We start from the raw sequence: 15,819 nt of genomic DNA on the forward strand, positions 1-15,819 counted from the left end.
ATATTCTAATTTATTGATTTGCATGTCGCTTGATACATTGGATACATGATCATCTACAGATCGGTATATTCGAGATGCTAATTTCACGTTGGTGGATTACAGTATTAGTTGGTGAGAGCATATGATCCTCTATGCTGAAAAAGCATGAAAGTATTACTCTGGTACAGACAGCACCGAAAAGTAGCCAAATTCGCACCAGCGCTGGTGAGTATTGATACAAGGAGTGGCTTTCAAGTGAACCTATCTCTCCGGTGTTGCAGACGGGACGAAGCAGAGTGGGTAGGCATAGTTTGTTGCGCAGACTAAAATATACGTAAGAAAGGAACCTTTAACAGGAAATATATTGATGAATACTCCGCCAATCTGCAGGCAGATTCCATGAAAGATATAAGAACGTATTATGTTACTGCCATTAGCGCCTTGGGGACCGGCCCAAATATAGTCCCCACCTTCAGGGTCGTGGTAAGGTGGCTATCTTGGAGTGTAAAGACCGTACAGAGTCGGCTTGATTAGGTCCGGCCTGACAGATTATGTAAGCCCTGTCAGTGCTTGGGGCACTTGGTATGCCCCCCACCAAAGATACTACTCGGCTTAGAGATTGTCTGGGTCACAGACGGGGTTGTGGTGGAAGTAGTGCTCGAGTCAGAAGGACACGCATTAAAGGCGCTGCACGGATCCGAGATTGCCTGGGTCGAGAATGACGTTGGAGTCGTGCTAGTGCTTGATCCAGAATGACACGCATTAAAGGCGCTGCACGGATCCGAGATTATCTGGGTCGAGAATGACGTTTGGGTCGTAGTAGTGCTCGAGTCAGAAGGACACACATTAAAGGCGCTGCACGGATCCGAGATTGCCTGGGTCGAGAATGACGTTGGAGTCGTAGTATAGGAGTCAGGTGTAAGCGGGAAATTGTCGAACTGAAGAGGGCACCAGATGGTGTGCGATGCTGCTGGGGCGCATACGTGGCTAGTCGGGCAGTGCCTGATTTCCCAGTGGTTATCACTCAGGCAGGTCCGGTACGCAGCAAGGTCGCCGCCACCATTAATGCACTCCGCAACACCCTGGGAGCATTCTTGACCAAAGGAAGTTAGGGCAAGGGAGGCTAGAACCGAAATACTGGCAAGACGAAGCATTTCAATAGAACTATCGAAGCTGAAAGTGGTGAAAAGAAAAGAAAGTGCGATTCGAAGGCCGCTGATGGGGAGTCTCGTTCCTGATGGCACGAACGATGCTTTATATATGTCTGGCCAAGGTCGTCATACAATCGAGGTTCCCTCCATTTCACCAAAAGCCAGCGCTCCTTGGACTTCCGTCACGTAAGCTGGGCACAGCTCATTTGCAGCTTGTAGATCCTGGCCGATTGCAAGGCAAGTGTCAGTGCTGTCTGGCCACAGTGCCTTCCCATGACCAGAACTTGCGGAAAAATGTCGAACATGCACCCAAAAATACTAGAAGCTGGGCGATTCTTGGCTTGTGGCTATTTCCGTCCGAGCTTGCAGAATCAAGTTTCTTTCTCAGCCAAGGGATACGCCGCAGCAGCCACCACCAATAGTGCATAGAGTATGGGTGTGATAATCATCATGTAGGTGGTGGAGTTTTGTGGGATTCAACAGGCAAGGCGGCTACCAATTGACAGCTGGCACGTACCAGGCGGCTAAGGAACATATAGTCTCTGACACTAGTGGCATGGATTCTAATGTGCAAAAGTACGCGCAAATAGTAGACATCGGAATTTGTATATGCAGTCTGACGGGATAGCGCATCTAGAACTTTGATATCGCATCGTAGGGATGTACAAAAGATCATGGCACACTTTGAACGTACATTTACTATTGCATAAGCAGAGGCATATGCCATATTCCGGGCGGCGTGGATAGAAAGTGGGGCTTTCTCACAAGGCTCCTCCATTCAAAAAGGGTAGGGGCCGACGTACCCACAAAAACAGTAGTTGCCTGAACGTCAAGTTCCCCATGCTACTTCTCCTCCGCCAAAATATTCATGCCTTTGGTGGGGAACGCGCATGGTGCGCGTGAGGTAAATCTGCAGCCCGTGGGGATGAGAAATATACATCCTCGCTCGGTACGCTTGCCTGACCAGACGTTGAAATCGGGTAAACGATGGGGGAATGAAGAGGAACACCAGGGAAGAAGTTTCTTATTATTCCCGAACAACTCTCTAATGCATAGCCTGTCTGTTAGCAAGTGGCGACAGGGCTGTTTGCCGCAGTTCATTTATAATGGCGCGCACTTCCGACAGAGTGGCAATTGTAAGCTATTCAAGCGTGCATGCCCACATATCTTCTTTCGTTGCCACAACCAGTCCTGTCGTCAAACCTTCGCCACCGGATATACACGTCTTTTCTTTTGGTATATCTCGTTTTATTGGTTTCCAGCTTTTGACCACGCCTATCCTACTCCGCTACGCCAAGATACCTGGGTGTGTACTCCAGTTATGAATCTCTATCAGGCATTCTTGTGCATCGGTCTTTTCAGTCAGCTGATTGTGGCAAAGCATGTTCACGACGGGATGATGGGGCTAAATGGCCACATGGCGCGACAGCGCGACATCAATTCGTTCTCCAAGAATCGCGTTCAAGCAACCAACTTCACGCAGAGCAACGACCTGAAGAGACTGCGTGCGTCGCGCGCCGCTGATGTCCGCAACGAGTTCAAGCGCATGTGGGAGGCCTACAGCAAGCATGCATTCGGCGCCGACGAGATCAACCCGCTGACCATGGAGGCAGTCACGTCGCGCAATGGATGGGGCGCAACTATCATCGACGCCCTCGACACAATCTACATCATGGGGCTTGACAAGGAGTTTCAGGATGCAAAGCAGTTTGTCAAGAAGGTCGATTTTGACCACAACGACGGCGAGCCTTCGAAGGTGTTTGAAACCAATATCCGCTACATTGGTGGGCTGATTTCGGCCTATGAGCTGTCAGGAGATAGGGTCTTCCTCAAGCAGGCTACAGCGCTGGCCGACAATATGCTCGAAGCTTTCGACACACCCACCGGCATCCCATGGCAGATGTGGGATGTTCAGACCAGCAAGGGCAGCTCCGAGAATGGTCCCTCGACCTACAACAATCTGGCTGAGGTCGGCACCTACCAGCTCGAGTTCTTCCGCCTCTCCCAGCTGACACACGACCCGTCATATCACAAAGCTGCCCAGCGCGTCTATGATGTGCTGCTTGCAAGTAATGAGCCGCAGAAGGGAACTATCTTCTCAGTGCCTGGCCTCTATCCGATCTTCCTCGATATCAACACGGGCAAGTTCCTAAGCGGGAAGCCGAACCTGGGCGGCGGCTCTGACTCGTTCTATGAATACCTCATCAAGACGTGGGCGCTGTCTGATTTTAAGCTGCAGCGTAACCTCGACATGTGGAGACAAAGCTTGGCGGGCCTCAAAAAGTATGTCATGTCTCGTGGTACCGACAAGCTTCTGTACATGGGCGTGGGTGACGATGATGGGTTGGACTCCATTTCCGACACATTCACCTGCTTCTTCCCAGGAACATTGGCCCTGGCCTCCCGTCTGCTCGACGACGATGACTCCATGAACATCGCCCACCAGCTGCTGATGTCGTCATACGGTACATTTGAGCGCATGCCCACGCACATTGGCCCCGAGAACTTTGGTTTCCTGCCCGACGGTGACGATGACAGCGACCTCAACAGCAACCAGCAGGCTGAGATCAAAAGGTACGGCTTCTACCTGGACCGGCCGTACTACTTAATGCGGCCCGAGGTCATCGAGTCTATTTTCTACTTCTATCGAATCACTGGTGACGAAAAGTATGCCAACTGGGTCTGGAAGATCTGGGAGGGCATCAAAGAGAACTGCGCGGTCGAAGGCGGCTTTGCTGGGCTACGTGATGTCCGTATTGGCCGCGAGGGCGGCCTTATCGGCAAGCAGGAGTCGTTTGTGTTTGCCGAAACCTTCAAGTACATCTACTTGACATTCGCCGAGCCCAACGTCATCTCCTTGGACGAGTACATCTTCTCTACCGAGGGACACCCATTCAAGCGCTTCAACTCATTCAACGGCACCTTCTAACGCACTACTCATCCGTGTATTTTGCCCACCCTCAAGTTTTTACCCCCTCCTTCCTTGTTCCCCTCTTCACGTTCCTTGCCTAGCCCTTTCGCACGTTTTTACTTTTTCACAATCCTTTAATTCAAACCACCGCTTAAAGCCAGATATCGGCCTGACAGCGCTACTGCGATACGACTGCAGGCTGTTGAGTGTCCTAGATCATCCCTGGGGAAATGCCTGCTTAATCATCATACCAAACCCAGAATTGTCTCCAAAACGTTTGTAAGGGAGAGCAGCCGTTTAGACAGTATGCTCGCTATGAGAACTCAAAATATTGTCGGGCACCGCAGTATTGGTGGTGGCCACCGGCTGGCCATATCTTCCAGGCTACTATTGTAGCAGTGGTAAATTCTTTTGGGCTATCTAAAAGTGTTCCAGCTTCAGTAGCTCATTTTGTTGTTGGAACTATCGTCGACTTGTCGGCATATTTTCATATTCACTCGGCGTTTTCTATTTTTGAGCAGACCGCTCTCTTGGCGTGGAAACGCAGCCCAGATGCGATTCCTCAATAAGCCAACAAGATACAATATGACTCGCAGCGCCGCTGTGCGAACCTTGCGTCTCGCTAAGAATGTCTTGAAAACAAATGTCAATAGGATATGGCTGTTCACAGCAGCAGCCGGGCCATTCTTGCTATGACGCTCCTACTGCCACAGCCGAAAGCCTTTGTTGGCAACAATTGCTTTCTGAGAGACCGTTCTCTACATGCGCAGCGTCTCTGGAAGAATGGCCTAGGAGCATGGTTCTATTCCTGCCTTCCCAAGCCATTCGGCCAGCTCTTAATAAAATGAGGCGCTTAGAGCGAGTTTCTGTAAAGATACATTTATTACTCTCTCCACCCCTTGCCTCCATGAATACACTACTCTCCTTCTTTCTCCTCATCCCCCCTTTCTAATTAACGTATCTATATTATTTTATCCTCACCCTCCCTTATCCCCTCTGTCGCAAGCATTTATGCATTTTGTACCAGACACCGAACGCAAACGACACTCCTCCTCCTGATCTCCATATAGCAAACGAATACCTCTGTCCTCGCAGCCTTTCTGTTCCCCCGCTTACACGCCTCCCGCAAAATCTATACGCTTCTCATTTACCTCCCATCCTTTTCATTTACTTCCTTGCGACTTCTCCTTCTTTTCACTTATCCCCGCACACACCTTCTCCTGTCGATATCTCCGTGATCACGCCTCCTTACGTCAATATCGGGGCTGTTCAAATATACGACTTGTCGCTACGTGAATTGGCGAAACTCATCTACTAGATCCTCCCTTTTTATATTTTGCACACCCCTCTTCTCGTACGCTCCGTCTCCCTGATAGTGATAACAATGAAATTCCACATAGTATCTGCCCTTGTCCTCGGCAGTCTATCTGTCCAGGCAAAGACATGGGTGGCGCCACAATGGAGCTCTTATGCACCGTCAGGAGTCCCTGCTCACGGTGGGATGCTTAGTCGGGCTGGAGAGCCTGCCAACCTGGATCGCGCACACTCACTGCGTCGCCGGTTTGTTCAGTATAACTTTGCCAACGAGACGATCCAGGACCGCGATACCCGTCGCCAGCGTGCAGAGGCAGTCAAGCAGGGGTTCATCTACGCCTGGAATGGATACAAGAAGTATGCCTACGGGTTTGATGAGATCGATGTGGTCAAAAAGGTGCCCAAGACGACGCGCAACGGATGGGGCGCGACGCTGGTCGACGCCCTTGACACTCTGTGGATTATGGATCTAAAAGACGAGTTCCGGGAGGCGCGCAATTTTGTTGCCCAGCTCAACTTCCGCGATGGCCACGGTCAGCTGGCAAAGGTGTTCGAGACCAACATTCGGTATGTTGGCGGGTTTCTTTCGGCTTACGAGCTTTCGGGCGACAGGATATTCCTGGATAAGGCTGTTGAGCTGACCGACATCCTGTTGCCAGCATTCAACACGCCGCTCGGTCTTCCCTGGCAGATGATCAATGTGACAACGGGGATTGGATCCAGCGAGAACTCTGGACAGACATCGACGAACCTTGCCGAGATCGGGACATTCCAGATGGAGTTCTTCCGCTTGTCACAGCACACACGCAATGCAACCTACCATGAAGTCGCTCAGAATGTCATTACGATCATGCTCAAGAACAACAACGTCCAGGACCCTGCATCAAACTACACGATACCCGGTCTCTATCCAATCGACTTTGACATGATGTCTGGCAGATTCTCGAGCAAGACGACCTACTGGGGTGGTGGCGGCGACTCGTTCTACGAGTACCTGGCCAAGACCTGGATTCTGTCCGACTTTATGCTCGAGCGCAATATCGACATGTGGAGCGAGAGCATCCAGTCTTTCAAGCGCTACAGCATTGCTGAGAGCTCAGATGGCTACATTTTCCCTGGCTTTGTGGACGGAACTCGGTTCTTCCCTTACACTGACACCTTCACCAACTTTATCCCGGGCACGCTGGCCTTGATCAGCAAGCTGGTGGGCTCCGAGAGGTACTTTGGCCTGGCCGAGGATCTGCTTGAGGCTGGCTACAGCGTATTCGCCAAGATGCCGTCCAACCTTGGCGCCGAATCAATTAGGTTTGTGCGCAAGAACGTCCCAACCGACTTTATGCTGATGCGGCCCAAGGCGCAGTCCGACGTCACCAAGTACGGGTTCTCCCTGGAGCGGCCGTACTACATGCTGCGTCCAGAGCTGATCGAGTCGCTGTTCTACATGTACCGCTTGACCGGAAACACCGTCTATGCCGACCGTGTGTGGAACATCTGGCAGGGAATTCAGCGCAACTGTCGCATTGCTAACGGGTACGTCGGCACGGCCAACGTCTCAGTCGACTCATCGTGGACTGGCATCATCGACACTGTTGACTCGACTGAGTCGTTCTTCTTCGCCGAGACATTCCTCTACCTCTACCTGACATTTGCAGACCACGACACGATTAACCTTGATCAGTGGGTCTTCACTACAGAAGCACACCCGCTGTCGAGGAAATATGCGTTTGACGGCACCTTCTAAAAATCCATATCATCTCTTCACACAGCTCTTCATGTTTGCGCATACCTTCATTCCACTATCACTCCCCATCCAAATTTCTACCCCGCAATATACCTTACATCCACTCATTTCTTGTCTGCTTTTAACGGAAAGAACCCATCCAGGGTCTTTGTCTTTTTGGCCGAGCTACCTGTCTGCGTGCTGGTTCTCGTTTTGGGCCGCGACGGGGCAGCCTTGCTCTTGGCCGCCTTGCTCTTGGCCGCCTTGATAGCAGGCGCTGCCATCATCCCAGGGGTATACGACTCGGGGCCATCATACGACACAGCACTCTTCCTTGCGCCAGCCACTTGCTTATCGTGCTCCTCTATCAACTTGAATCCACCAAACGCCTCCACTAGCTTGCCAACCCATTCCTCCTCCAGGTACTCAGCAACCAAATACACCATTTCGCGCAGCATCGCCTCTTCACGCACCTGCTCGCCGCAATTGCCGGCTACAGCCACGACCGTCCTTTCAAGTGCTCTTGGAAACATTGCCAGGTTGCACTTTTTCTTGAGCCACCTGACCACCTTGTCCTCGGAAACCTTCACCATGACTGTCTCCTCGTTGATCTCCTGCACTTCGCACAGCGTTTCCATGGCCCGCCGCTTCACGTCCTTCATGCTGAACAGCACGCTCAACGATACAGCGTCCTTGGTGCCGTGGGACTCGAGCTTCAAGCTATCTATGTCAATGAACTTGTAACTGCCGTCCTTCATCCTTGATTCTTCGGTGATCAGCTTCAGATAGATGAACAGGGGGTCGGTTGGCGTCAGGATAGACAAAGAGCCGTCTCCCTGAACCCAGTTGTCGCCAAGCCACGAGCGCTTTCCTTTCATGTCGACCTTTGTTGCTTCAAGCAGGATCTGGTTCTGCACATCTGCATAGTAGCTGCTGGCCGACTTGGCACGCGGGTGCGGCAGCCGCAGGTGCTGCAGCTTTTCGGACGAGCATTGCTTTGGAGCAATCACGACCCTGCGCGCGACTGACATGGCGATGAGGAAAACAGGACGCGTGCAGATGGAGATTAGATACAAGGAATTCAGTAATTTCTATAGAGCAAATACTCTAATATCCGTTGGCAGCAAATAATGCACATCATGGGTGCACGCTGCCCTGTCCTTCTCGCTACACTTCTTAACATACCTGAAGCCGCTACCCCAGTGGCCCTTGGAGTTAGATACAAGCAAAGGTGCTATCGAATGAATGTGCGCAACAAAAAGAAATAATAAAACGAAAGGGAATAAAAAAATACGGATACGAGCAAAAAAAAGGATAATTTCACAAAATGCGCAGTCGCTACACTGGGAGATGCCATCAGTGGAATGAGAGCGAGTCCATGCTCGAATGCAGGTCAGATCCGCGGTTGCGGAGCTTCGAGGGTGTGATGGGCGTGGTTCTGTGGCCATTCACCTGGTAGCCCACGTACTGCGGTTGCAAGGGCCCGGCTGGCTCAGCACAGGTGGTGGTGGCGTTTGCCCTAAGGGCATTGGTCTTGATCTCGTCGACCCGGCGTCTGTCGCTCAGCAGGCTCTGTAGACGGTTGCGGAAGCGCAACACCAGCATAACCCGGCGCCAGCGGCGGGCCGCCTGCTTACGAGGCTCCCCGTTACCCATCCCCGGCGACATGTTCCCACGATTCGCCAGCAGGAGCTCATCAATGCGCTCGAACATGCCAGCATGCCCGCCGATAAGCTGCACCAAGACCTCTTTCTGGTACAGCACCAGTGTGAAATTGCTGGCCATGCACTGAATCCGGCCACGCAGGTACCGGCACTCGTTGGTGAGCATACGCTTGTCACTCTTGGCTGCGTCCTTAAGACGCTCCACGTCGCGCTGGGACATGGCACGCTCTTCCTCGAGCAGCTGCTGGTACTTGCGCTTCAGCTCATCCATCATGCGCGCATTCTTCTCGCGGATCAGCGCCTTTTGCTCGGCAGTGATCAGCGGGTTTCCAGTCGAGCTGCTGCCGCCGCTGCTGCTGCTGGCACTGTGACCTCCACGGCGCTGCCGCATGCTGCCGCCAGATACGGACCCACCGGACATGCCACTGACTGAGGCTAGCGCCCGATACGATGCTGTGACCACCGATTCGACGCAGCCACATACGTTCTCGCGCCACTTCCTCGAGATGCTGATCTCTAGGCCGCGAAGCACCTTGTTCAGTGCATCCAGGAAGTCAGCATGGTACTTGCTAGTGTCACCGCGGCCATTCACCGCAGGGCCAGCCAGCATGTTGTCTTGCAGGAGCATAGTCCGCTCGATCGCACGCTCAACCTCATGGTCGACATCATCGAATGCCTCTGTCACCAGCCGCATATTTCCTTCGATCGAGTTGCCATTGGGCCCTTGCATCGACGTGCTGTTGTGCTGATGCAGCGGCGGCGGCGGCATATTGCTCATCGAGCGGACCATCATGTCGCGGATCAGGTCCTTCCAAACGCTGTTCTCCCAGCGCACTGCCTTGATCTGAGTCTCAAGCGCCTGCCGCACAATGAACTCCTTGTTGTGCCAGGACTCGGCCTCCTCCTGCTTGGCAGCGGCCGTCCACTCCTGGCGCATCCGCTCCATGTCCATCGTGTGCGGGTGGTCATCGACGCTGCCTCCCTTGTTCGCAGTAAGCTCCTCAATCGTTCCATGCAGCGCCCTGTTCTCTTCGATCTGAAACGCAAGCTCCTGCTGCTTCCCAGCCAGCTTGTTTTGCAAGCCGTGGCTGTCAAGCCGCAGAGCCTCGATGTCCTCTTCCAGCGTTGCGCAGTGCTTCTGCAACGTCTCAAAGTCCCCCTCCAGCCTGGCATGCTGTTGATGCAGCCTGTCGGCAGTCGACGTCAGCGATGCCGATTGCTCCTGCTGGCTGGCTAGCTGGTCCTGGGCGTCAGCCAGCTGCGACTCAAGGTCGTTGACCAGGTGCTCGTACTGCTCCACCTTCTCCTTGATCAATGCGCTTGCTGCCTCATCGTTTGCTTTGTGTGTGGTGCTGAAATCGCTCTGCAGCTGACGCAGCTCCCTCGTCTTTTCATCCAGGCGCTGGCGCACAGCAGCTGCCATGCTCAAAAAGTTTTGGCGCAGGCTCTTGTCATCGTCCAGATCGCTGCGGGCGTCCAGTGTCTCGGCCATCTCAAACAGCAGGCTGCGGAACACATTGTCTGGCGCTGCAGCCGCCCCATGTCCGTCGAAGCTGTCGCTGGCGCCGGCCAAAGCCCGGTCGATCGTGTGCTGGCTCAGAATCGTGCATAGCTGCTCGACGTTCTCAAAGTACGACATGTTTCGCTTGCGGCTGCGCTCGAGCTCCTTCGTGATCGACTCGAGATCGTCCCAATCGGTGCCATGGCGCGGCGTGTTGGCCCGGCTAGACGAATGGCTGTTAATACGCATTTCCAGCGCATGCTTCTCACTCCGAACCCGCAGGTTCTCGGAGTGCAGGCGATCGTTCTTCTGCTGCAGGTCGTTGTTGACCTTCTCGAACTTGGCCACCTCCGACTTCAGAATCTTAGCCTCCCGCGTTTTGCCCTTCAGCTGGCCCACAAGCCGTGCCACCTCCAGCGTCGGTGGAATCGCATTGGTTGCAAACTGGTAGCTGCCATTGTCAGGCGGGGCTGATGTGTTTCCCGGACGCTGGGCGCGCCTTGACGCAGCCAGTTCCTTTGCTATCGCCGACTCGTCGGCCATGAACAGCGACGCAGGCGGCTCCGTATCGTCAAGCATCGGGCCCGATGAACTGGGCGCATCGGTCTTTGCCCTGGACATGCTACCCATCCCATGCTCCGAGTCTGCACCGCTGGTAAAGTTCACAGTATAGCTGCGCTGGCGCACCTTGCGTCCCCACTGGGACGAGAGCTCAAACGAAGGGAGGTTGGCCGCATCGCTCTTGGCCAGTCGCTTGACCATCCGTGCCCTCTCTGTCTTTGCGCGGAAGGTCTCACCACGGATCCGCTTCGCCTGTGCATACAGCTCAGACACCAACGAGCCCATGCGCTCGAGCACCCTGCCCTGCGAGGCCAGCCGGTCGGCGTTCTCCTGGTCAGACGCGTCATGCACCTCGTCATCACCCGTACCAAGCGGCCGGTCTAGCGTGGCATTGATCATGGCATCGTCTTCCTCGAGCGCCAGTACTTCTTCACGCTCCTTGCCGTCTGCAGATGGCTGCTCGTCCTTGTTCTTTGACAGTACCTGCGAGTCGTACAATGCCAACCGACCCAGAATCCGCTTCAGCACACTCAGCTGCCGTGCCAATCGGCGCGAGATGCGTGCCGTTGTGATGTTCTCAGCCCGCATACGCTCGTGCTCCTCGCTCAGATCCTCAATCTGGCCCGTCAGCTTTGACACGTGCTCGGATGCGTCCTCGTGCGATACCTTGAACTGATCGCGCTCCTGCTTGACCTCAGCAACATTAGCACGCAGCGTCTTGCAGTCATCCTCCAGCTGGTACATGCGGCCACGCATGCTGTCCAGCTCAATCTCCAGCTGCTCGGTGAGAGCTGAAGCCGTCTCGCTATCCAATGTGCATTGCACTGCGGCATCCTTGTACGGATGAGACTGGGCTGCGTTTTCCTCGCGGATTGGAGTCAAAACACGCGATGCCTCCCGCCGCTCAGTGGGCTGGCTGATCGTGCGTCGCAGAGGAGACGACCGCGAGACTGTTGTCGGGATAGACCGCTGTGACATCGTATCAGACTTATCCATGACCACCTCCATCTCCTCCAGGTGCTCATCAAGCGTGTTTAGGAACTTGGGGCGGCTGCCGTCGAGCAGCTGGCTGGCTGTCGGAATGTCGTTCAAGTCGCCAGACATCATCGATACGCTGCCTTCGTCCGACATCGACAGAGACAGGCTGTCGTTGCCGTACTGGCTCTGCAGTGCCTTCAGCTCACGCAGCTTGCCAGCACGCCGCATCAGCAGCGCAACCGCCTCGAACCGCAGCGTCTTGTTGCGCAAGAGGTTGTTGACGAGCTGGTCGGTCAGGAACCGCTCCTCGCGCTCCAGCTTGCCGCGACGCTCCTTAGTCTTCTCGACCTTGATCTCCAGGGCCGCCACATCCGATTGCATCCTGCGCAAGCTATGCGACAGCTCAAACTCGCGATGAACCAGCTTTTCGGGATTATCGAATTCGCTGCTGCTATTGGCAGTCTTCTCAGCGACCGACTCTCCTGCTACCGATTCAACCCCGCTTGTGCAGGCAAGCTTTGTGCTCAGCTCCTTCAGCTCAGCCTTGAGCTTCTGCTCAGAAGCACGCAGCTCAACGATCTTATCCTCGGACAGCTTCAGAGCCTGGATCTCAGCCTCATGCTCCTGGCGCACGCGCACCAGATCGGCCTGCATCTCGTCAAACTCGATATCGCGCTTAGCCAGCTCCTGCCGCAGCTTGTCGTTGTCATTGTGCCTGGCAGCAAGCTCCTTCTCCAGATCAGACAACGTCCTGTGCAATGTCTCGATCTCCTTGTCTTTCGTTGAATCTACACCATGCTCGCCCAAGCGCAGCTGCATGTCACCGATCTCGGTCTCCAGGCGTGCTGTGCGCTGTGACAGTTCGTCGTTGCGCGCTGCGAGCCTCTTGCTCCGCTCCTCAGCATTACGCGCCCGCTCGCTGAGCTCGGCGTTTTCGCGCTCCACGACCTCGAGTTCCTGAGCGAGTCTCTCTTCAGTCTCACGCAGCATCTCTAGCTCCACATCGTCGCTGCTGCCAGTATTCGTATGTGCTGCCTCACTCTTGGCAGCCAGCTGCTGACGCAATGTGCTCTCGCGCTCTGCAGCTCCAGCAGCATCGGCCTCAAGCCCGGTGATCCTGCTTTTGGCTGCCTCGGCCATGTCCATCAGCTCTGCGCATTGCTTCTTGTAGTCGCCCTTGGCGTCGATCAGATCCTGGAGCTGCTCCTTCAGCATTTCGATCTGGCTCTTGAACTGCTCAACCTCGTCGCGATGCTGCTGCTTCAGTCTTTCCATGGCCTTGCTCTCACCGTCCTGAGAATGTTTTTTCTCGACAGCGATAGCCTGTGTCGCATCCCGATCGCTAGAGCTGCCCTTTGCCTCGACCAGCTCCCGGAGCTGTTCGGTCAGCAACTCGTTATCGCTCTTGAGCCGCTTGATCTCCATTTGGAACTTTTGCCTAAGCGCAGCGATATCCTCACCCCGGCTTGACACCGACCGCTTCCGCTCAGGCGACAGCAGCTCCATTGCAGTTTCGTACTCGGTGCTGCCTTCCCGATGCCCGGTTTTCAGCACGTTGATCTCGTAGGTCTGGTCGTTGATGGTCTCGCCCAGCGACCTGATCGTGCCGGCATTGTCCTGGATCTTGGTGCGTAGGGCAATCTCGGTCGCCTGTGCCTCGCGGGCAGTCTCGCTTAGCCCCAAGACCTGCTTCTCAAGCGCCTGGACCTGCTGCTCGGCCAGCGCCGCCTTGTGCTTGCTGGCAGTCAGCTCCATCTCTCTGGCAGCCGCACGCTCGGCCGCCTCCTTGGCCATGAGTCGAGCTTCATGGACATCAGCCTCGAGCCTGCGGTTCTCGCCGGTGACCATCTCGTACCCTGCCTCTGCGTGGGCCAAGTGGTCGCGCAGCTGCCCGTTCTCTTCCCGCAATGTAACCATGCGGCCCTCGCACTCGGCCAAGACCTGGCTTCGCGTTGAACGCACTGCTGCACGCGCCTTCTCGCGGACTTCGGCAGCCTCGGCCTGCGCTGCCCGAATACGGTCCTCGCCTCTAATGATCTCGTTCAGGAGCTCAGCGCGGCTCTGCTGGCCTTCCTTCCACACCCCCTTGCGGTCGTTCTCAACATCACCGATTCGGCGCTGCCATTGCTGAATGTTATCGGTGAGCTCGCTGCATCTGTCTTCGAGCTGCTGCCGGTCAGCATCCATGTCTGCGCGCTCTCGGTGCATTTCGCCCATCTGCGCATGCATAGCTTCCCGCTCATCCTCAGAGTAGGCCAGCTCGGTCGTCAGCCGTGCAATCTCGCGCTGCATCTCAACCCATGCCTCCTCGCTTTGGAGCAGCTCAGCCTGAGCCACTGAGTTGTCGCTCTTCAGAAGCTCCGCAAACTGCTCGAGCTGCTTCTGGATGTCAGCCACATCCATCATCGACGCGTCGCTAATATCGCCAGAGCTGAGCGGTGACATGAATGGCGCTGTCGATTTGTTGCCGGGCGTTGGTGTCATTACGCTGCGCGACATAAACGGCGTGCCCTTTTGTGATGACTGCATCGACTTCATTGCAAGGTGCCGTGCCAGTGGGTTAACAGCACTGCCGGGAGTCTTACGCAGTGCCGATGCCGGCGTGAACCCACTGAGCCCCAGCATGTTCCGATGCGGTGTATTGAAGTTTGAGGGCGCATTCGACCGCATCGGCTCGGTCCGCAGCGGTGATACCGAGGACGTCGAGACTGTCGAGTCAAAGTTGTCAGAAGCCTTGCGCTGCAACCGTTGGTCAAAAACACCCTCGCCGCCGGTAGTGTTGGCCTCAGATTCAGACATTGCTCGACTGCCAGGTCGCCTGTCGTACATATCGGCCGTTGGCGACATGGCACGAGCTGCTGTGCGAGGCGACAGAGGGGCATGGCCAAGCATAGTGTTGAACTTGCTGAAGGCATTGCCGATAATGCCCACACCTATTAAGGTGCTACCGAACCCAGCATTCCAGGTGTTTGCCTGTGGGGTTGGGCTGGGTGGCGTTTGGTGATTTGGCGTGTGCGCAGCCTCGAGTGATCCGCTGCGGCGGTGCCTGAGCGTCGCATCCTGGCTGCTCGGTGGCGGCGTGACGCCAGTTCCATCAATGGATATAGTACGTCCCAGATCGACCGACATTGACTGCGCCCGTCTCGCAATACTGTCAAAGTGTCTTGCCGGCTGCTCCTCCCATGGCGGCAGCGTAGCACCCAATGACCCGTCGCTATACGGCTGCATATTGCTCGGTGACTGGGTGGGCTCACGGCCATCTTCGCGCAGTGGCGAATCGGTGCTAGGTGGCTGCGGAACGCCTGTAAAGGTCACCTTGCGTGCTGTGGTATTCGGCACACCGGTGCCTGGTGCCTTACCTGGTGGTGTGGGTTTCCGAACGCGCATTGCAGACCGCAGGTTTCGATCGTCCGCCAAAGAGACCGTCTCGCCCGGTGCATTCGGAGGCAAGGACGTTGCGCGATGCATTGGCTGAGGCATGGCAGACCCCGGAACACTGCCACGATCCTGGAACTGCTGATCCGTTGGCCTCAGTCGCTGTGTTTCGTTGGCCAGATGCGCCAGTGAGGCATTCAAGGCAGCTGTACCCTCGCTATACGTAGCGGAGGATCTGCCAGCACTATTGTTGCTCTGCACCCCTCTCAGGTGCTTGCGCTCAATCATTTCTGGCTTTGCGCTGTTGCTGCTGCTGCTGCTTCCACCGCCCACTGCCGACCACTCATTTGCAATGACCAAGTCGCCTTTGAGTCTAGAAAAACAGGGACTGAGTTTGAGTTAGAAATGTGAACCCTGCGTTTCGCAATTTCCCCTTTTTCGCGCAAAGCAACTCGTAGCAAAACAAATTGCCTCACCCGGACACTCCTGCCAATTTCCAAAAAAAAAAAACAATTCTCGGCTGCTTACAATTCGTCAAAGTCCTTCGACGACGTCTTGTTGTTCGGGTATGTGCTGTCGATGGCGCCTTCCATGGAGCGTCTTGACAGCCCGCTGCTACTGCGCCTGCTCTTGCCAGCGGGTGCAGGCATCTGCGGATCGTCCTG

The 15,819-nt window shown here is 55.0% G+C and overlaps 4 protein-coding genes across 4 annotated transcripts; 2 read left to right on the forward strand and 2 right to left on the reverse strand.

Annotated features, from left to right (window-relative positions):
- Positions 1-406: 406 nt before the first annotated feature.
- DL89DRAFT_267794 (uncharacterized protein) lies at positions 407-1,190 on the reverse strand. The gene has a single exon (XM_040887668.1). It carries the CDS (start codon positions 1,131-1,133, stop codon positions 543-545), a length of 591 nt encoding a protein of 196 aa, XP_040743302.1. The 5' UTR covers positions 1,134-1,190; the 3' UTR covers positions 407-542.
- A 1,100-nt stretch (positions 1,191-2,290) lies between these two features.
- DL89DRAFT_267795 (alpha-mannosidase) lies at positions 2,291-4,192 on the forward strand. The gene has a single exon (XM_040887669.1). It carries the CDS (start codon positions 2,452-2,454, stop codon positions 4,057-4,059), a length of 1,608 nt encoding a protein of 535 aa, XP_040743303.1. The 5' UTR covers positions 2,291-2,451; the 3' UTR covers positions 4,060-4,192.
- An 827-nt stretch (positions 4,193-5,019) lies between these two features.
- Positions 5,020-7,083, forward strand: DL89DRAFT_284132 (seven-hairpin glycosidase; the record flags this gene model as incomplete). The annotated part of the gene is made up of 2 exons (XM_040889765.1): positions 5,020-7,032; positions 7,053-7,083. Exons 1-2 carry the CDS (start codon positions 5,426-5,428, stop codon positions 7,081-7,083), a joined length of 1,638 nt encoding a protein of 545 aa, XP_040743304.1. The 5' UTR covers positions 5,020-5,425.
- A 6-nt stretch (positions 7,084-7,089) lies between these two features.
- Positions 7,090-8,147, reverse strand: DL89DRAFT_267796 (uncharacterized protein). Its single transcript, XM_040887670.1, has one exon. It carries the CDS (start codon positions 8,104-8,106, stop codon positions 7,201-7,203), a length of 906 nt encoding a protein of 301 aa, XP_040743305.1. The 5' UTR covers positions 8,107-8,147; the 3' UTR covers positions 7,090-7,200.
- Between the last annotated feature and the right edge of the window lie 7,672 nt (positions 8,148-15,819).

This window comes from Linderina pennispora (assembly GCF_002104995.1).
Source record: "Linderina pennispora strain ATCC 12442 chromosome Unknown DL89scaffold_7, whole genome shotgun sequence".
Classification (NCBI taxonomy): Eukaryota; Fungi; Kickxellomycota; class Kickxellomycetes; order Kickxellales; family Kickxellaceae; genus Linderina; species Linderina pennispora.